This window comes from Myotis daubentonii, chromosome 6 (genome assembly GCF_963259705.1).
Source record: "Myotis daubentonii chromosome 6, mMyoDau2.1, whole genome shotgun sequence".
Taxonomy (NCBI): domain Eukaryota; kingdom Metazoa; phylum Chordata; class Mammalia; order Chiroptera; family Vespertilionidae; genus Myotis; species Myotis daubentonii.
The window spans coordinates 52,991,937-53,012,121 of record NC_081845.1 but is presented as its reverse complement, the minus strand read 5'-3'; the positions used below and the strand labels follow the sequence as shown (position 1 = coordinate 53,012,121).

The following is a 20,185-nucleotide window of genomic DNA, read 5'->3' as shown; positions in this document are numbered from 1 at the left end:
TATTTAGCCTACATTTTCATTTGTGTAGCTAACCAAATTTTATGATTCCTGAAAGAGTGCCTTCACTCAACCACACTTCACCATGTTTCCATAAAAGTGTAGTTTAAACACATCTGCTTTAAAGTAGAGATCAGTTGAACTGCATGAAAAAAATATTTTTAAAAAGCCTGTTGTAACATGGAAAGATTTCTCAGTGTGAGCTTAAACAAATGTTTTATTTAAACTGTTGACCTTTTGGAAAATACTGAACAAAGAAGAAGGATAACATTACTTGTCATTTTATGCAGACAAAGATAACATTTTTTTTTTTTACTAACAAATAGTTCCTAAAAGCTAAGTATAATTCATCTTGTGATATAAAAGCCAATCACGATTTAAAAGACAAGGCAGTTTTAAAAACCTGACATTTTTAGAATACATCTTATGAATAAGAAAAAACATTAAAAATGTATTTTGTTATGTTTTTAAAGGGAAATATGCGTGTCCTATATAGTAAGTCAAATATTATGACTATAAATGTAAATATATTAATTTAAATTAATACTACAAAAGCAAGACACAGTACAGCAAAGCACTTTTTTAATACAAAATAGAGTGGGTAAAGTGATTCACTCTTCTCAGTAAACAAATAATTAACTTAATTCTAGTATAATTTCTCAACTGCCTGACTCAGGGAAGGAAGTAGCTCAAGGCGATTTCTAGTTTGGCACAGAGTGACAATTTGCTCTGTATTCTGTTTGGATCTTATTCTACATAATCCTAATTTTGTTTTCAAAGTAGATGTGAGCAGCTTCCTTTTGTTTTTATTTTACTAGCATTTTCCTTCCTTCATAAAAGAGAGATAATTTAGGTAAGTATGGGTCTCTGCCTCTCAGCTCTCCTGTGTCTGTTGGTATGACTGCAGTAATACCTATACCAGGAAATACATTCTGCTGTCCTCAACCTTTAAAGTCCTGTGACTCTGCAGGCACATTCATAGCATTGCCGTGCCAAGAGTTTAACATTTCCAACCTGACACACTTAAAAGGGGGTAGTGACACCGGGGCAGTCAATATGCTAAATAAGAAATAGCTTTAGCCACTTCTCATATGCTAGAAAACTTTTGTATTAAAATTTTTTAATATAAAGATTTATTCTTCAAATACATAAGCTGAACATTCAAACTTCTTAAAATTAAACGTTAGGAAAAAGACTTGCACATTTAAACAAGAGTGTAGTTTACAGGGAACATACCCAGGAAGATGACTTGTCTTTATCAGAATACTGATAAAGATGATGAATAAAATGTACTTCACCAGCAGTTCTGTTCTGGCCAACATCTTTCTTAATGACCATCATTTCATATGTGAGAAGAAATTGCTAAATAAATCTTAGGCTAAACAACAGACTTGACCTATAATTCAGGGGGAATATTCAAAGCATGTAAGTGAACTAAAAAAATTAAACTGTTCTGTAGAAATGGAAGTAAAAGCTTGTCATTTATAATAATCTTAGCTTCTGGAAGGTAAGAATTAAGTTTTGTGTTTTACCCATTTTAAAAAACAAACAAGCTACAGGTTTGGTTTTCTTGAAGTCTTTGGTATTTGCATCTTGCAAATTCAAACCACAAATGCTCTTACATCTTCCATATACACCACTGCTGGGAAGAGCAGCAAGTCACTGACTTCCTCACAACTTCAACGGATGGTTTTTAGCTTTGAGATTTTAGGTTTTCTAGGGACAGCCTATACTTGAGTATGTATGTCAATCATGCTACTCAAAGAATATTTTTAACGTGTTCTCTGTTCAGAAACTGTTCACAAATGCTTTTTTCATCAGATGGCTTTGCAGTAGGCTGGCCAATGCACATCTTTATAAAATCTAAAAATTGTCTCATGCAAGCATTTTGAATTAGCAGATTACCCTGTGGCAGAGTGTTCAGACATATTTGGCCTTATGAGCTCTGAGGCTGTGGGACATGGAGGTGGACCCTGGCTGTGCAGGTCACTGACCTATGCCACCATCGGTTAGGCCTCTCGTCTGGCACAGTCCAGTACTAAACACCATTTGTCTTTCTGCGTAATTTTCTCTCTATCTTTCAGGGGCTGGTCAGATTCTTGGATTAACTTTTTAGATCTGTTCTGTAGATGAACAGAGGACTTCAGGCTGCAGGACTGCCGGTCCCAGCCTCTTACCCCAAACTCACTTTGACTGTATTAACTGTTATACATTTGGTCTCTTTCAAAAGTGTTCTGAAGTCCCTGTCTTTCTCTGATGTATTCTTTAAGCTCTTTGTTTTTTTTCCTGTCACTGGAGAACCTACTGCACTGAAGATCTTCCCTAATGATTCATTGTGCTACTTCTACATGGATGTTAAGGTAATTGCATTAGTTTCATCCAGAAGTTGCCTCTTCTTTTGGTGTTCAAGGTACTTACTAAGGTTCTTTTTCTCCTTTCTCTTCAACAAAGATCTAGATTGCCAGTGGTGATCTTTTTCAGTATCAGATCATGACACATCTGCAGAACATACCTCAACCACCGTGAGGGATAATGCAGGAGGATTTTTCAAGGAAGTTCCAGGTTATCTCCTGAGGTCAGTACACCCCCAGTCCTACCTGTCATACTGTTTTCCAAAACAGCTTAATTGACTTATACAATGTTATATGCCAATTATATTTTAATTTTTAAAAATGAAAAGGAACAGCTTTATTAGGTATAATTCACATAGGATACATATAAAATATACATTTTCATGGGTTTTAGTATATTCAGAGTTATGCAACCAAAACCTAACTTTACAATGTTTTCATCACCCCAACAAGAAACCCCATATCCAGTTATGCTCCATTACATCCAGAGCCCTAGCAACCACTGATCTTTCTACCTATCCCACACATTTCCTATAAACGGGATCATACAATATGTGATCCTTTGTGACTGGCCTCTTTTACTTAGTGTTTTCAAGGTTCATTCGTGTAGCATGTATCAGTACTTCACTCCTTTTTATTGCCAAATGTTTTATTGTATAGATATACCACATTTTATATTTACTTGTTTATCAGTTGGTGGGCATTTGGATTGTTTTGGCTATTATGAAATAATGCTGCTATGAACATTTGTGTGCACGTGTTTTGCAGACATGTGTTTTTAGTTTTGTTGGTTGAAACCTAGGAGGAAACCTGGTGAATCAAGTAACTATGTTTAAGCTTTTGAGCAGCTGACAGTCTGTTTTCCAAAGCAGCTGCTCTATTTTCTGTCCCCACCAGCAATAGATGAGGGTTCTGATTTCTCCACATCTTCCCCATTAGTAGTTATCTCCCTTTTTGATTACAGCCATTCTAGTGCATGTGGTGGATGTGTAGTATCTCATTGTGGTTTTGATTTGCATTTCCCTGATGAATAATGGTGTTGAGTATTTTTTTTTATGTGCTACTTCAGTGGTCGGCAAACTGCGGCTCGCGAGCCACATGCGGCTCTTTGGCCCCTTGAGTGTGGCCATGAAGTTTCAATCGCACTGTACGTGCGCGCCCACACGTGGTATCTTGTGGAAGAGCCACACTCAAGGGGCCGCAGTTTGCCGACCACTGTGCTAATTGACCGTTTCCTGTACTGGTTTTTGCTTCTTATAAAAACTGCTGACAAATCCAGAAACATTTTCAAAATACAGGGTATGTTTTTCAGTGCTAAGGAAATTGTTCCAATGCGGCTTTTCTTTGCCCTCTGTGACGTGCCATGCTCCACGTTCTGATATTCTGCTGGAGTGCTGTACATACAGTTTGACTTGACTTTGGGCTGCCTGTTGTTGAGCCTAAGCTCAAAAAACACATGGAGACCTTGAAAATCTTTCAGGATAATGCTATAGTTAAGATTTTGCTAAAGCAAGTGTTCTTTCTAACTCCTTGAGCTGCATGTTGCCTTGTGTAATCATCATCCGGATTGTAACCTGTAAAAGAAAGTGAGATCTGGTCACTGTTTTACCTGGTTAATCAAGGTGCCGCCGTATGATTGTATTTGTTCAAGTTAAGAACCAATGCTGAGAATTCAAACTGCTGCGTATTAGAGAAGCCAAAAATCTAACAATCAGGAGTGCACGGTGTCTGACAGTCATACTTCCCAGACCCTCCTGCTGTAATATTTACAATATTTTCCTCTGTGTGTGTTGGGGGGAAGGGAGTGTTAAAGAGAAAAGTCAAGTGATGCTAGTGTAGAATGTAGATACTGATAGTAAAGATTGTAAAATTTTAAATAGTTAAAGAAGTGGAAAATCAGTAACATTAGAGCAATGATCAAGATATCGCAGTGCCATTTATATTCCAAGATGTCTACCAAACGTTTTTAAAAATTCACTGAACAATCCAAAAAAGGGTCAGGGACTGTCGTTACTATGAGCTTGTTCTTACCTCGTCAGTGGCACTTTTGTTTCTTTTGAATTCTTCCCTCGCCCAGTCCTTCAGGTATTTGCGATCAGAATCCTTTGGAACTTGCCGAATGGCTTGCAAAATCCTTCTGTAGAGAAGGAGGACTTGCTGCCTTCTCACGAACTGTGCAGGGGAGGAGAGAGGACCATTACAACCTCACCATTACAGCCCAGAGGGCTCCACTTTAGCAAACCAGACTGTAACCACATCACTTCTCTTTGGTCTTTAGTTTTGAAAAGGACAAAGAAAAATCCTCTTTTTCTTTTAAGAAAACAAGTTTACTTGGGCTGTTTGTTTGCTCTGTCGAACATAAGAGCCTTTAAAATCTAGAGCTGACTATTGGGCAGAAAAAGGGCTCCCAGATGAAGAAACTATAACCACAACAGCACTTCTTCTAAGTTCAGGCAGTTGTGAAAATCCCCTGGTAACCTCATTTGCTCTTTTCCACGGATCAGTGTAACAGGCAGAGCAGTTCCCGAAGCGTCAGGGCTCCAGGAGATCAAGAGCCTGCCCTGCCTTTCTGTCTGACAAGACTGGTTTCTGCCTACACGCCCGCCCCTCCCTCCCAGGCCCCGCCCCTCCCCCCAGGCCCCGCCCCTCCCGCCCAGCCACACCTCACGGGGAAGCCCCGCCCCTCCGGCCCAGGCCCATCAGAGGGCGCGCGGGGTCACCGGCCCCAGTTGCTCCCCAGACGCACCCCGTAGGTTGGGTGCAGGGGGAGACGGAGAGTTGAGCTGAGACCTGGGGAAGCTGTCCCAGAGGCCCGGGAAAATAGCTGGTACCTGCTTTAGCGTTAGTGTCGCTGGGGGTAAGCGGGAAGTAGCCATGTCCTCCACGCCGCTGGTTGGCTAGAGCCACAGTGCGCAGGAGCGGAAGTGGAGAGAGGGTCGAGGGGGCGGGACGAGTTCGGTTTCCTGGGAGACGCCTGCAGCTTGGGCGTCTGCCTGGAGAGCAGAGCTGTGGAATCGGCTTGTAGCCTGGGCACTTTGTTGTCTTGGCCTGAGTCTCCGGGTAAAAGGGGCTGGCAGTTTCTGTCCTAGATGGTTGAGAATGGAGTGGAAAGGCATTTAGCACAGTTCCTGACACATGGTTATGAGTTTCATTAAGTGGAAGTTCAGTTTTTTTGGGGTGAGGGGAGAAATTATTCTGGTGTACTCCTTTTGAACTTTTTTACTAGTAATATATATAATTAGGAATGTTATAAGCTTAAATGTTAACTTATTTTAGAATTCGTGCCCTCTTCCTTTGTCTTTTTCATTCTCATCCTGCCCTTTTTTTATTACTTTTTCCTGGCAGCGTGGTGGTCTTCACGAGGCTTTCAATGGCCGCCCCATTGCAGCTGTAAGAACTTTGTATCGCTAATAACAAGGAAATGCACATCCTATGTCTTCATTTCCTCATAATTATTTTGCCCTCCTCACAACACACACACACACACACACACACACACACACACACACACACACACACACACAAGCATTTAGGTCATATAACTATAAGGGGGTTAGTGAATCTTTGCTGTATTTCTTTTCTAAATAGGGTTGTCCCAAATTAAAATACAACCAAACAGGATCATTCAAGGATCTGTTTACTTGATGAACATTTACAAAAATGTCCCATTACCTGTTGCCTCGCTTTTCGGAATCCTTGGTGCTTCCTTTTCCAAATTGTGTTCTGGGTCTGTGAAGTGAGATGATAGCATATCCCTCAGAGGCCTTCTGTGTATAATGCACTGAGAACAGGGTGTGGCACATATAAGCACTCTAATGGTGAGTTTTTTAACATTACCAGGCTTACCCCATGACCACTTTTTCAAAATTTGTGTACTAATTAGCAATAGCAATTCATTGATTTTTTCTTTTAAATATTAGTGAAGTTTGCCCAGCCATTGTGGCTCAGTGGTTGAGCTATGAACCAGGAGCTTCCGGGTCAATTCCCGGTCAGGGCACATGGCTGGGTTGTGGGCTCCATTCCGTGTGGGGTGTGCAGGAGGCAGTTGATCAATGATTCTCTCTCATCATTGATGTTTCTCTCTCTTTCTCTCCTCTCCCCTCATCTCTGAAATCAATAAAAATACACTTAAATGTTAGCGAAGTTAAATACCCCTGACAACTTTTAGTTACACTTATTTTTTGAATTGTCATGACTTTGGTCCATTAATGCTGATTAAGACTTTTTTTTATATGTAATTCATTTATTTTTTAAATTCTTTATTAAGGACTTTATTCTGATCTTATGTGGGTTGTTTGCTTGTTTTTTTAATTTGCTCCTTTATGTAGCTTTAAGTTTCTATACAATAATGTGTATTTTTTGAGGCTTTTCAATTTTTAAATTTTTTTTCATTGTTAAATATTTAAAATACTCCACCTAGAATTTATTTTGATTCATGGCATGATATGGATGTTAAGTTCTTTTTCAGCTGCTAAACTATACTTTTGATACCATTTAATAGCTTATTCCTCTTCCTGGACTTTGTGATACCTATATGATAAATTCTCTTAGGATTTGAATAATTTTTTCAGGATTATTTCATCTGGGACTCATTTTTAGTTTTTGTTGTGTTGTTTTTTAAATATATTTTATTGATTTTTTTTACAGAGAGGAAGGGAGAGAGTTAGAAACATCGATGAGAGAGAAACATCGATCAGCTGCCTCCTGCACACCTCCTACTGGGGATGTGCCCGCAACCCAGGTACATGCCCTTGACTGGAATCGAACCTGGGACCTTTCAGTCCGCAGGCCGACGCTCTATCCACTGAGCCAAACCGGTTTCAGCTGTTGTGTTGTTTTTTATCTGGCAAGAAGACTCCTCTGTAGTTTCTTGCACAAATCTTATTAATCTTCTATACAACCTTTAGAAATATTTTCTAACATTTCCCTCCAAATCATCTTAGGATCTTTATTACAATTTTGACAGTGTTCAACCTATCCTTTCTGTATAATAAAAGGCTAATATGCAAATTGTCCCCTCAACCAGGAGTTCGACCAGGGGGTGGGGCCAGCCGTCCAACTGCCTGCAGCCCCTCCCCCTGGCTGGCCCCACCCCTGATTGCCCCCCCAACCCCAATCAGGGCGGGCCGGCTGGACCCCACCCATGCACAAATTTGTGCACTGGGCTTCTAGTAAATTAATGCGTGAGAACAGATATTTTTAGCCCATTTCTTCTTCTCATCAAGAAACATTCATTTATGTTAGACACTGGTAACGCTGTCAAGAGTCATATGTGCTCTCTGTTCTCAGCACCATGGTATGGGCAGGAAGACATGTAAGTCTAAGTGTTAGATGTCAAGGTTCATAATATGGGAGCTCATTCTTCCTGGAGGGCTTATCAGAGCAACATGTTTGTCAGAAAGGAAAGTAGGTAAGAGAATTCCAGAAAAGAATGTGTGGAACACGGGCAGATTCTAGGATCCCTGTGGTTTGTTGTGATAGATGGAATGGTGTGGTGGGGATGCAGGGAGAGCAAGGCAGCAATCAGGGCACCCTAATAATAAATGTCCTCTTCTCAGCGGGGCCCTCTGGAGGAACTTTTGAAAGATCTCCTTGGATGTTGTGAGTAGGATAAAGGGAAGCTAACACATTACTTTAGGATACTATTTCTAATACTCCAGGCTACAGATTTAAAAGAATTCCCACTACAGTGTCGTCAGAGGGAGATAGGACAAGATAAACACCCAGAAGTCAGAGCAGACAAGACGGGTTTGGATGAAGAAAGAGAAGTAAGGCAGATGTAAAGACCGAGTAGCAGGTGAGTGTGAGAGGAAGCGTGTCCTCGGAACCTTCTAATGACGTGTGCTTTGTACGCTGGGCCAGGGTCTGCCTGACCCCCACCCTGGTCCCTGATAGGTCTCCTGTGACTGCTCCCATGCTTCCTAACCCTTTCCCCATCACAGCACAGGCTGAAAAGGGCACTCTTGGGTAGCTGCTTACTGGAATTCCTACTGTCCCAGACCCAATGAGCTGCTCCAGGGCTTAGGGACTCACTATCTTAGCAAACCAGCTGGGAAGCTCCAGTTTGGATGGTCCTATCAATTAAAGGTACAGATGATAAGCTACCGCATCACTGTCATAATGTTGTTTTTTCCCTACCAGATCCAACCCTGCTGGAGGAGTAAACTTCCTACCCCATAAATGGCTTTGGACATGAAATCTGAGTGGAAGAGATGTGTCCTTTTGGAACATAATTTTTATGAGCCATTGTTTCCACCAACTCGCCATTTCTCCATCGCCACAGGGCCCGCAACTCACCCTCCGTGGACATAGAAACAAGTAAGAAATAAACCCTACTGTACAAAAGGCACTGATATTGTGGGGTCATGTCAGTCTAGGTAGTAACAGCTGACTGGTCCAGCAGATAAGACCATTCCCTTTGTACTTCTCTGTTGTATTCCATTAAGAATGGACACAAATTATATCACCACTGGTATATTTTTTAATAGTTTTCAGAATATAAGCTCATAGCTTTTTAGAATAAAAAATAAATGATATAACATCAGGTACATGCTTTGGACTCTTGGTTAAACAAACAACAAGCAATCTGTGTTTTGTTGACCACCTCAAAAAGAGTGGCAAACTTCACAGTGTAACTTGATAACAGACATGGAGATAGACAATTACATCATGGCATGTTGTCTACAAAACAACATTCTGACGGTCAGAACTTAAGTCAAACAGTTTCAAGTATTCAAGCACTGCTTTCTGGCCAAGTAAAAACTGCCTAAAAACCGTTGGTGTATTCTGACTGGGGAAAAATAGACAGATGGAGCTTCTTAGTTCTTCTGGATACAGCATATCTTTCCAGAATAGAACTGGCTCAGTCCAGCTTGAAAGCAGTGTGAGGAATGATTCTTCCCCTTAACTAATAAGAAAAAAAGGAACTAAAGAAATAAATTACTACAACAGCAGGGACTATGGCACTGAGAGAATGAAATACACAAGGGGATAATCATCTTCCCATCATTGCATAGTCTCCCGAAGCAGCAAATGTGAAGGACACTGAAGCCACTTCATGTTTACACAGCCCAGGGATCAGCTCCGCTTCCTGGAGCCCCCGGGTGGCCGGTGGCTGCTGAGCACACATACAACCAGCCTCTTCCCCCAAAGAGAAGGCGGTTCTTTTCACGGGAAGCGCAGTAAGAAAACACACTCAGCCTCTGAGGACTGCAGCTGTCCCAGCCACTTGACAGCTTTCGGGTCTACACTGTGGGCTCGGCAAAGCCCAACCTCAGAGTGGGGTCAAAAGCACAGCTCCCGTCCGGCCTTTGGCCAAAGGACTGGCACAGCCCCGGGCTCCTGGCAGCACCTCAAGGCAGGTGTCCAGGGTCCCTTCGAGGGAAAGCAGACAGCTGGGCCCACGGAGGGGCTGGCCTCCTCTCAGGTCAGGGCTTCCAAGACGGGCTGGCAGGGCAGTCTCTCAGGTACGAGACCAGACGCCTGCTGCTCCTTCGCTGCCCCACGTCTGTTTTAAGAACAGTAGCCTAGGCCAAGTTTCCTCTGAAACGTCAAAATGTACACTGCAATACGTTTTTTTGTAGCTGAGTGAATTTTTATAAATCAGACCTAAGATAAAATATAACTTAGAGCTGCAAATTCAGAAGTATCCAGAAAGGAGCACCTGGGCAAGAAGTAGCTCTTGACCGTGGTTTCAAGTCTCAACTTTGGACTATGTTCTTGCTGGTCTACAGGTGGTCAGAGGCTGTCACTAACTCAAACCACTGCCTGAGAGCATCGCTGAGCGTCTCGGGGAGTGCGTTCACGTCGCGAAGAATTATGTAGAAGGGGAATGGGAACTCCTCCATGTAGGATCGAATTTCAGGCAGCTCTCCGGGTCCTTTAAATATTGGCACTTTAATGTCCAAGATAGAATCCTGCCAACAGAAGACATTTTGAAATAAATCAGTGTCCTTGGCTAGCTCTTCCAGGCTCGCACTCTCCATGTCTTAGGTCTCCTGTGTGTAATTCCTGCCTCTGAGAGTAGCTTTCATTACTAAATTAAGTAAAACAAGATTTTCAGAACTCATTGAGGAGGAAGGTCTTTCTGAACACCCCTTCCAGAACAGGCACTGAAAGGGGGATAAGAAAACCCAATTTCCCTGTGACGGACGGCGTGTCCCATTCTCAACTTGGATTATTCACATTAGATCTTCAACTTGCTGTCTAGGCCTTAACCTGGAACAGAACTGCCCTGTGGACAGACATCTTTCCCTTGGCGACTGATCTTCCTGTTCAGAGGAGGGCACTGCCGAGGTACGAGTAACTGGGAAGGGCCCACTGTCAAAAGCTGGCATAGGAAGTATTTAAGGGGTGCTCTCTGGAGTCAGCCAGGATCCTGGCTTTCCTACTCATCACCTACAATCAGTGATTCTGTCCTTCACTAAAGTGGGAATAATCCCCATCTCACTGGATTATTGCAAAGTAAATGAGAAAAGTTATAAAGTGCCTAGAGCAGGGCCTGACGGAACACTGTGTTAGGAATTCTGAGTATGATGGTGCGACCCAGGCCATATTTCAGATGGAACAGGCTGAAGAACACCTCCACGTTATCCCCAGAAAAGTGGCTTTTCGTAGTCACTCACCCGGGAACTGGGATTATCCAACACAACAAAAATGACGAAAATGTTCGCATTCCGGGCAGCCTGGACTGCCGCCAGGACTCTGTCTTTGCCCTCAAGGAAGAGGCCGCGTCCATCAGAGACCACCAGGAGGAGCTGTGCAGCGTCTGTAGAACACAATTAAATCCATCTTTAACAATAACTCAAAACTACCTAAAGAAAGACAAATTAGTGTAGGCTTTCTCTGTAATACTGACATCAAACAGCTCTGGAACTGGTGAATTCTGGGCACAAATAAAAGGGATCTCTAATTAGATGTTACTTCAGATGCCTGCATCAGGGAATGTCACATTTAGATCAACTTCACTGGAGAATTAAAATACAAAAATGTGGTACTGAGGAGGCCATTAGAAGAAAGTATCTGTCAAAAACCTGGACCTGTCTGAAATTTTTGCTGATTTCTGTATTTTTCCCCTTAAAATTGTTTTTAAAAACTCAGAGGGGGACATTAAAAAATAAAATGGTGAATTAAAATGTTTAAAAACATTTAATGTATAATGTTATCAGCTAAAGATTGTAGTGTCTGAGGGTAAATGTCTTTGACAGAGAAAGACAGCCCACCAAGTCTTGAGATGTATGAAAAAGACTTGCTTCCAACAGGAAGTTCTCCATGATACAATCATAACTGAGAGATTTCTGTAAAGAACTAGAGAAAGAACTGGTGTGTTTCAAGGCCCAAATCAATCATGGCCGGATTAGCTGGTTTCTGAATAATGTCCTCCTCTGCTTTCTTGTTAAGTACGAATATTCTGTAATATTGTGTAACTTGCTCCTTTCATAACTCTCAACCCAATCTATCAAATAAGTATATACTAGTTAATTAGTGTCTAATTCCTTCATTTATTATAAGCCTCCTAGTTATGGGTTTAATAAAAATTTCTAAATAAAGGAGTAAAAAATTCCAGAATGGCTAATACCTCTGCTGGTTCTTGCTTTCCCTGTAGAGCATCCACATTAAAAGATGGTGACGGGTGCAGTGAGATGAAGCAGGCAACTTGCAAATACAGACAACAGAAAACCATTTTGCCAACAAAGGTAAGAGAATGCAGCTCACCTGGACTGACGTTCTGTGAGAGCTGCTGAGCGGCTGCAAACATGCTGGCTACCGACTCTAGAAACTAAACCAGAAACAATTAGGAAACTAAACTCTCTTCCCATTCTCAGAGAGCTTAAAGTTATAACCATCTCAGATCTACAGGCAACCAGACTATCCCTTCAGCCACCTGTAGGCAAGGACCACTGCTTGGTATTCACCCTTGAGATATGGCATACACCCCACTAGTGTTCTACATGACACCCCAAAGGGAAAGAAATACCTTTACTGGGGGATAAGAAGTGAATTAACTCCCCAAATGAACAAAACAGCTGTCTTAAAAAAAAAAACAGGCAAGAAAACACAAAATGTCCACGTCAGAATTACTGTCCCATGCTATGTTTTGAGAACTTGTCAAGTCATGTGGCTTTATTTTACATTATTTCTTCTCTAAGCTAACTGGGGGGGGGACTGGCCTTGACCCTGAGAAGGGTACTGGGAGATGGTTTATTTTTCAAAAATGTTCCAAACCTCTCAGAAAAATAAGGAGCCAGATACAAAGTCAAAAATGACCTTTGAGAAACTGAGGTTACCCCGTGTCAGTAATGGGCGCAGGAAGTTTCTATCCCCGCAGGACACAGGCTGGGGTTTACCCTGTTCTCTACTGTAAATTCTGCCTGTCCTTATACCACATTGGGAGGAAGGTGTTCTAAAACCTTCACTGAACGAGAGGAGTATCTGTGCAGAAGACCTCTGATGTCCTAGCATACCTGAGCAATCTTGGTTTTCTTCTGTTGGAATTTGCAGAGCCGTAGAATCTGGGACCCCGAGTAATCACTGAACTGTTCGTGGAATGGGTGTAACAGCTTTACGGACTCTCCAAAACTTCGGGGAAAAGCCGAATATAATGAAGATTATTTTTTGTCATGTGAACAAAATAACCATAGAAGACCAGTTTTCCCAGTGTGATTAAAAGGCACTCTTACCTGCACACCGCAATCTGACCCACTTCCAGCAGAGTTAGAGCATTTCCAATCACAGCCAAAGATTCAAAGGCAAGCTGTGAAATCAACAGTTAAGCGTTTGAAGGAATCAGAATATCAACCTTTTTTATACCAAGATTTTTACAGAAGACATTTATTTTGTATAGCCCAGGGGAACACCATTAATATGGCTATTTACAACCAACCCAGAGGCTTGGTGTCCTTGGGCCCTGGCTAATACCACAAATGCTGAAACCCATAATCCATTACACTGGTAGGAAAGGTCTGCTCTAGACATCATTCCACAAAAGTGATCTTGAGATATTTGGTCCATAAATTTTAAAAACTTACTTTTTTGATGACATAAAAAGTAAACCAATTTATCCTAATTATGAATATGACTGCATAGTTTTAAATTCATATATAAAGATGTTGATTATGATGACACTTATGGCAACTAACATCTACTAAATACCTATCAAGTGCTAGAAATTAACATTAAATCAAGTTTTCTACATCCATTATTTAATTTAGTTTTCCTAACAACTCTGATGAACTGCCCAAAGTCACACAGTAGTAGAGAGTCACGTGGTGGTGGGGAGATGAACTCAGGTTCAGAGGTTAAACTTTTTCCAGCGGATCCTATGTGTAGATTTTAGGTTGCTTATTGACTCGTGCTGCGTAACAGCAAAAAACAACACCCTTCAGTGTGCATATTACTTACAGTATCGTAAGTAATTCTATTCAGGCTCCTGAACCTTGTTAATACTGATAGAACTCTAACTCTAGATAATTTCAGACTTAATAGAAATGTGTGATGAATACATTTTTTAAAAAAAGATATGTTGTGCATGGTTTAAAGAATGGCAGTACACTGCATTTTGTGGAAAATACACATTGTCAGATTTACTTATTCTGCAGCTAGACAATAGCACAACAAGGCTATAAAACAATTTTAAAAACATAACAGTAAGGCACCAAAATATTTGAGACATCTTGAAATTGCCCTTTTGAACTCTTTAAATTTTAGGTCTTCTCAAACATGGTATTTGCATTCTCAGGAAAGAAAGACTAATTGGTGTTTCCTTCAGGTCATATTTAAAGCATTTGATGTCCCATGGTACAGAGCTTGATTTAGGTAACTTCTCCTTCTTACCTGTTTGGTATGGTTGTCTACCATGCTAGAAGAGTCATCGATAGCCAAACAAATCTGATACTGGCGTTTACTGGGCTTGGTCCTTCGGAGCCAAATCTTGTCTTTTCGGAATTGGCTAGCAATGTATGGGATGACCTTCCGCATGTTCAATCGCTTCCCAGTTCGATAGTCTCCTCTATTAAATTTATCCAAATGGGACAAAGATTAAAAACTGCTCATCCCTTGAAAACTTTAAAAGTACCTTATCCCCAGTTATACAAAATAACCAGTAACCTGGCACAACGAAGTGTTACTGCAATTGAGGTTTAAAGGCCAGGATCTCCTTTATTAGCCGCCAGAAAAACTGGCTATGTATGTGGTTCAATAATAATTAGATCCAAAAAATTTAAGGGACATTTTTTTAAAATTAAGAAAGTTTGCATTGAATATTAAATCTTGGATTCTCTTTTCTGTTCTATAGCTATAATCTTGGACCCATCTGTGAAAAGATCTAGGTGAGTAACAAGCGAGTAACCCAACATGTAGCAGCAATATGAGCAGCACACACAAAGGCTCAGCAATTTCCCATCAGTTAATCATGAATCAAAGAAACTGCATTCGCGCCAAACTTCACCGACTCTTTGGTAGACAACAGACTAAGGAACTCCATCCTGGTGTCTGTGCAGCAGAAATGGCAACTCAGAAGCCAGCCCAATAAGTGGTTAAGTGCTGAGCTCAATGGAAAAGGCGATACTGCCATCATTTCAGGGCTCTTCAAGTGTACGCGATGGAGACGACTTACTTCAGCTTGGCTGCCTGGGTGGGCTCCAATATGAGGCGAAGCTGTTCACACAGCTGTTGTGAGAGAGGTGCAGTTAAGATCAGGTAGCTCTGCCACATCTCAGCTGCAGCCTTTTCCTGTGACAACAGCAAGAACATGTAAGTTACCTGGACAATGTCACAGCTGACCAATCATTACAACAAGGTGAAGGTTTGACACTGAGAAGCACTTTAAAGTTTTTCTTAGCTGCTATCTAATTCACTTGATTAAAAATGTCTCTTTCCACGAAAACAGTTCAAACTGTAAAATATTGAAACACATGACCACATCATGCCTTCTTCACATCACCCACAGAGTACCTGTACCCTTCATGTGGAGAGGGAGCTGTGAATGGGTAATTTTGGTGCCAACAGATCCAGCCCCTTAATCGTGGGCTCTCAGGGTCATGTTTTAAAAGCAAAAGTGACAAGTGCAAATCTCAACACATTAAACAGTGTGCATATTTCCTGGAAACAGCTCTGTGATTTTCTGCCAACATATGTGGTGGGGATGATGATGAGACAGAAAATCAAATAAAATATGTATATATACAGTAAATTCAGAATGCAAAGAAATTAAAAATGGAACTTCTGGGTATCTACACTTCGGTATTACACCACCTGCTAATGCCCCAGGTGTCCTATTCTGAGAATGATATAGTATCCTTTTGCCCCATTTTCAACCACTGTGGCATCCATTACAGAGTAAGCAACAGAAGTTAAAAAAATCAATCACATCATTTGTTTTAATTAAACTACAGGTCTAGTGGCAAAGCAGACAATGGACTTGGGCTTTAGGATTATAATTATACTCCATGTACTCGGTCCCTTTTACAAAGGTTCTGGAGCTAAGGACCTATTAAGTTTCTGTATCTTAACAAAACAAAAGTCAGGATACTGTATGAAAAGGCCAGTGACTTACTTCTTCTGGGTTTCCAGGTTCATGTGGCTGCCACCTTTCCAGCTGTTTCTCCAGCTCCTGTCTTAGCTCATCGACATCTTTTAAAAAGGGCTAAGAAGAAGAAAAAACACAAATGAGAGGCAGCCCAGGTTGGAATCACAAACTCAGTCAGGCTGCCTTCTTCCCTGCAGTATGAATCCAAGTGCATAACCCCGAGACATAACACACAAGCAAATTTAATGGCACAGTAAGGAGATGCCAGACAACAATCCTCTGCTTCCCATTTGTTGAGGCAAGATGGATAAAGGAAATGTTAACTTTTATAAATTGATCCCAGCAGAACAAAACCAAATGCCTAACTCTCAATAATGAAATTATTATTTGATTAATCTAGACTTCCATTAAGTCAAACAATTAGGGAAAGCAACTTGGTTATTACTCTGTTCTTCCTAAATGCAGGCATTAAGTCAAAGATTCCTGTTACTTAACGAACACAAACTGTTAACCCTCCTGCAGGCTCCTTACACAGGATGGTGGACATGAGAAGACATGTGAGAGCTGGAGGCCCAAGGACCAGATCCACCATCACCCCAGATCAGGGCACAGACCACCTGCTGTGACCCTGGGACTAACCATTAGAACAGTGTTTTATCTGCTTTAGAGAACGCCTGTCATACCAACAGAGATCCTAAGAAATTTGGTAAGGATATAATACCCCAAAACAAACAGGTATTCCTTAAAGTTCTAAAGACAATGATTAAAAGGGAATTTATAATTACATTTTGTCAACTTAGTAAAGTAGTGACTTCTGAAAGACTTTTTTCCCCCACTCTAATCACCCCACCTCTATTTGTGAAAGTTTTAGTACCTGGAAAATCGTGTCCACCAGGAACTGATGGGCCGTATGAATGGTTGAATCTCGGCTTCTCTCAGGTTTCTCATTCTCTGTCTCCTTGTGGGATCTGTCTGTCCTGGGGTCTTGGTCTTCCTCTGTTTTAACAGTTTTGGTCTCCATCTCATCAATGCCTGTTTTCATAAGACATAGTTTTACTTACCATACATCTACACTAATAAAAGAGAAAGATGCAAATTGACCATACCTTCATGACACCCACCAGCCAATCAGGCGTGAGTATGCAAATTATCCAACAAAAAATGGCAGGTTAATTTGCAGGCACCGAGCGGTGGGGGGCAGGATGCTTGTGTTGTCGCCATGGCAACGACACAGGCATTCCACACCGCCCCAGCCACTCCGGGCCTCTGGGCAGCTGGGCAGCGTGGGAAGGCAGCTCCGGCCAGAGTGAAGGTGGTGCCGGCAGCCAGGGGAAGGAAGGCCTATTCTTGCATGAATCTTCGTGCATGGGGCCTCTAGTATTAACATAAAAACTAAGCCTTCATGGCTGTCTTTCAACCCTAACAATTACTCAGACTTCAGTCATTCACTCCCCAGCACATCGCCACATACTGGTTCCACGTATTCTTTCACTCTGTAACAGTTGTTACCAACTCTTATTCCCCTAACTTCTCCTCCTCCTCCTCCTCCTCACCCTGATATTGAAGGCGGCTGTTCTGGGGAGGTGGAAATAGGGGAGATGATAGTTCACATTGACAAGCCCTGAAAAACTGTGATTCTTTAAATTGTATGCATGTAGAGCTTTGAAAAAAATAAAAGCTAAAATAAATAAAATCATAGTTCCATTTTATAGATGAAGAAACTGCAATGGCAGGCGGGGAATGTTAGCTTTCTCCGTCACTGAAGCAAGCAAGCCTCATGTTTGCTTCCAGCTGCCGGCCGCCATCTTGGCTGGCAGTTAATTTGCATATCGCCCTGATTAGCCGATGGGAAGGGTAGTGTAGGTACGGCTAATTACCATGTTTCTCTTTTATTAGATAGGATTTCCATTTAATAGAAAACATTTCTCTAATAGTCAAGAATATACCTTCTTGTCACAATTGGATAAGTGCTCTATTCAGTTCTGCAAGTTTTAAAAAGGCAGGTGGGATTTTGTGTGAAAGGCAAGTTTCAGTGGTCTCCTTGAAAGAGTGTGTTGCAACACCACTCTTCCACCTTTCCACTCTGAAACATGATACAGTGACATTATTATAGGCCAATGAATGTCTAAGCCGGGGTTTAGGACATGGAAGTAAAAGTCCAGATTTAGAATACAGTACAAGAAAAGCAACTCCTCTAAATCAGAGAGCTTAGGAAGGGTCTGTTTTCTGTAAGACTCACCGGAGCCTGCTGTGGTCCCCGACTTGACCTCCTCTGGCTTCAGCTGCTCGGTATTTACTGCTTTGAGCTCCTCCTGCTCCTCCACGTCCATGAAGATGTCCTCTCTTTCCTCCTCCTCCTGCTCCTTGCTGGAGTCTTTTGCAGACTGTTGCTGCTCCATGCTGGCTACATCTGTTAAAAAAGTGCACACACACATAGAAAGCCTAGGTCTTTGCAGAACAAAGTAATCATGAGTGGGTGTGGTTTCTGTTATTCATGCTGGTTCTGCCACTAATCGGCTATGTGCCTTAGACATAGTGCTGGGCTTGTTTGTGCCCAAGATGTCCTACTAACCTAACTATGTAAAACTGCCTATTCTTCCCCTCCCACCCACTCAAGCATATCATGTAACTACACATGTGACCACAGAAGTAGGATGTTTAGCTGGGTTTCTAGTGCTATGACAAGAGTCTGAACCAGAATAAACAGGCTTGGCACATGGCACATGATTCAGGGCAGCTAATGGCATCATCCTCCATTACTAAGTTATGGTAGCACTTGGCATAGAAACGCTAACATGGGAATCCCTGCATCCAGATCTTGGACAAGTTCTTAAACTTCTTTGGCCTCAGTGATTAGAGGAATTACATGACCTTGTGGCAAAGGCTCAGAATAGTATCTGGCACAGAGTAAAAGCTCAATACATGGTAGCTGTGATCATCATATTTTATTTTCCTAAGGAGTAGGGACAGAAGAGGAGAAAAGTCATCTATTGCAGAGGAATTGCTTCTGTACTATCCTCATTGGTAGATATCAATAGTATTTCACAATTAGGAATAAAACGGTGAAAAGTCACCAAGAACTTGAGAGACTGAAAAATGACTACTCCCTTTTCATGTACAGAAAAAAAACACATATTTCAAGTTTACGGCTTCTGCCATTGCAGGGAGCAACCTCAAGGTGATTATGAAGAAATCTCCCGAACTCAGAAAGCCTGAGATCATTGCTGGTTTTGGATGCAGCCAATAGTTATCAGGGTATTCTAAAAACTTACACTAGACCCAGAAACACTGAGCATTTTGGCTACAGATACCTTTAAACAAAAAACAATTCATATTTCTGCACAGTTATTAGGAGTTTTAAAAGCCATTCCTCTCCCTCCTAAAGATGAATTTGTAGTAACAGCTGGTGGCACGCAGTCATACAGCATAAATTCTCAGAGAACTCAGCAAAGAAGCCTTCCCTGCACCTACCATAGGTCTGCGCATCGTAAGAGTCGCTCCCTTGCTTGATGTGCTCAAATGCAGCCGCGTCCTCTGCCTGGGGCTGGGGCTGGGGCTGGGGCTGGGCCGGGGTGGGCTCCTGCTCTGTGTGGCTGTCCATATCCACAGTCCTCAGCCTCTTGTGCACGTGCTCATTGTGATCACCCAGGGAGCGTTCATTGTTGGCCTGTCCAGGTTTCCTCTTAAAACTCTGGGAAATAGGAGGAAATTCATCAGAGCCTTGTCTAATAGTGAAAGACTAAAAATAACCACAGTGTCCGTCCCTGGGGAACTGGTTAAGTAAATTAGGTACAGCCATACAAAACTGGAATTCAACACAGCTGTTATAAGTATAAAGAATGGGCAGTTCTTTACATACACATATGGGGTAATTTCTGACAGTTTTGTATCTGAATTAAGACAAGGAAGCAAAGAAAGTCACACGCACATATGTATGTCCACATACGTCACATATGCAGAGAAGATCTAAAGACAAAACTGGTAGCACCCACTTCCTTGGGTGGCTTGAGAACAGGGATAGGATGGAAGCTTTTTAGGGAACTGGTTTTTATATAAAAATTTTGAATCGTGTGCAGAAATTTATACCTCATTAAAAAACCATTGTTTAAACTCAAGACTATGGACATTGAAAAGAGTAGTACTGGTTGGCGCTGGGCAGCACCACCGGGATCTTAGGCACCATAACAGGAATGGGGTCGTGGTGTGTGTGCATGTGTCCATGACCCTGCACAGGTTTCACTGGGAAAGCCCCAAAATCGTGGCCTACTCACCAGGGCTGCCATCGTGTCTGGTAGGATAGGGACAGCAAAGA

At 41.8% G+C, this 20,185-nt stretch overlaps 2 protein-coding genes and 1 long non-coding RNA gene across 9 annotated transcripts in view; 1 reads left to right on the top strand and 2 right to left on the bottom strand.

Annotated features, from left to right (window-relative positions):
• Positions 1-196: 196 nt before the first annotated feature.
• On the bottom strand, positions 197-5,316 carry LYRM2 (LYR motif containing 2). Its single transcript, XM_059700990.1, has 3 exons — positions 5,180-5,316; positions 4,380-4,520; positions 197-3,922 (listed from the first exon to the last, which is right to left on the bottom strand). Exons 1-3 carry the CDS (start codon positions 5,222-5,224, stop codon positions 3,842-3,844), a joined length of 267 nt encoding a protein of 88 aa, XP_059556973.1. The 5' UTR covers positions 5,225-5,316; the 3' UTR covers positions 197-3,841.
• Positions 2,438-16,749, top strand: LOC132237088 (uncharacterized). Of its 3 annotated transcripts, none has more exons than XR_009453456.1 (6): positions 2,438-2,572; positions 8,490-8,666; positions 10,558-10,643; positions 11,953-12,043; positions 14,641-14,674; positions 16,396-16,749. It is a non-coding gene; the product is annotated as an uncharacterized LOC132237088 (long non-coding RNA). The 3 variants fall into 3 exon arrangements; XR_009453454.1 differs by lacking the exon at positions 2,438-2,572 and adding an exon at positions 5,047-5,175; XR_009453455.1 differs by lacking the exons at positions 2,438-2,572; positions 10,558-10,643 and adding an exon at positions 5,047-5,175.
• Positions 8,807-20,185, bottom strand: part of MDN1 (midasin AAA ATPase 1) — a 153,786-nt gene continuing 142,407 nt past the window's right edge. For all 5 annotated transcript variants that reach the window (XM_059700944.1, XM_059700945.1, XM_059700948.1 and 2 more), the window contains 11 exons: positions 19,345-19,564; positions 18,113-18,283; positions 16,748-16,905; positions 15,901-15,990; positions 14,962-15,077; positions 14,181-14,355; positions 13,028-13,101; positions 12,812-12,926; positions 12,063-12,126; positions 10,973-11,115; positions 8,807-10,264 (listed from right to left, as the gene is read on the bottom strand). In XM_059700944.1, coding sequence (XP_059556927.1) covers positions 10,076-10,264; positions 10,973-11,115; positions 12,063-12,126; positions 12,812-12,926; positions 13,028-13,101; positions 14,181-14,355; positions 14,962-15,077; positions 15,901-15,990; positions 16,748-16,905; positions 18,113-18,283; positions 19,345-19,564 — 1,515 coding nt within the window. In that variant the 3' untranslated portion in view covers positions 8,807-10,075. The remainder of the gene's footprint in view (positions 10,265-10,972; positions 11,116-12,062; positions 12,127-12,811; positions 12,927-13,027; positions 13,102-14,180; positions 14,356-14,961; positions 15,078-15,900; positions 15,991-16,747; positions 16,906-18,112; positions 18,284-19,344; positions 19,565-20,185) is intronic.

Bases quoted from the DNA above. Each gene is read 5' to 3' on its own strand.
- LYRM2 (XM_059700990.1), bottom strand. From the start codon at position 5,224: ATGGCTACTTCCCGCTTACCCCCAGCGACACTAACGCTAAAGCAG. The intron at 4,521-5,179 runs GTACCAGCTATT...TCCCCTGCACAG, and splicing joins CGACACTAACGCTAAAGCAG to TTCGTGAGAAGGCAGCAAGT. The intron at 3,923-4,379 runs GTAAGAACAAGC...TTTCTTTTACAG, and splicing joins ACAAAAGTGCCACTGACGAG to GTTACAATCCGGATGATGAT.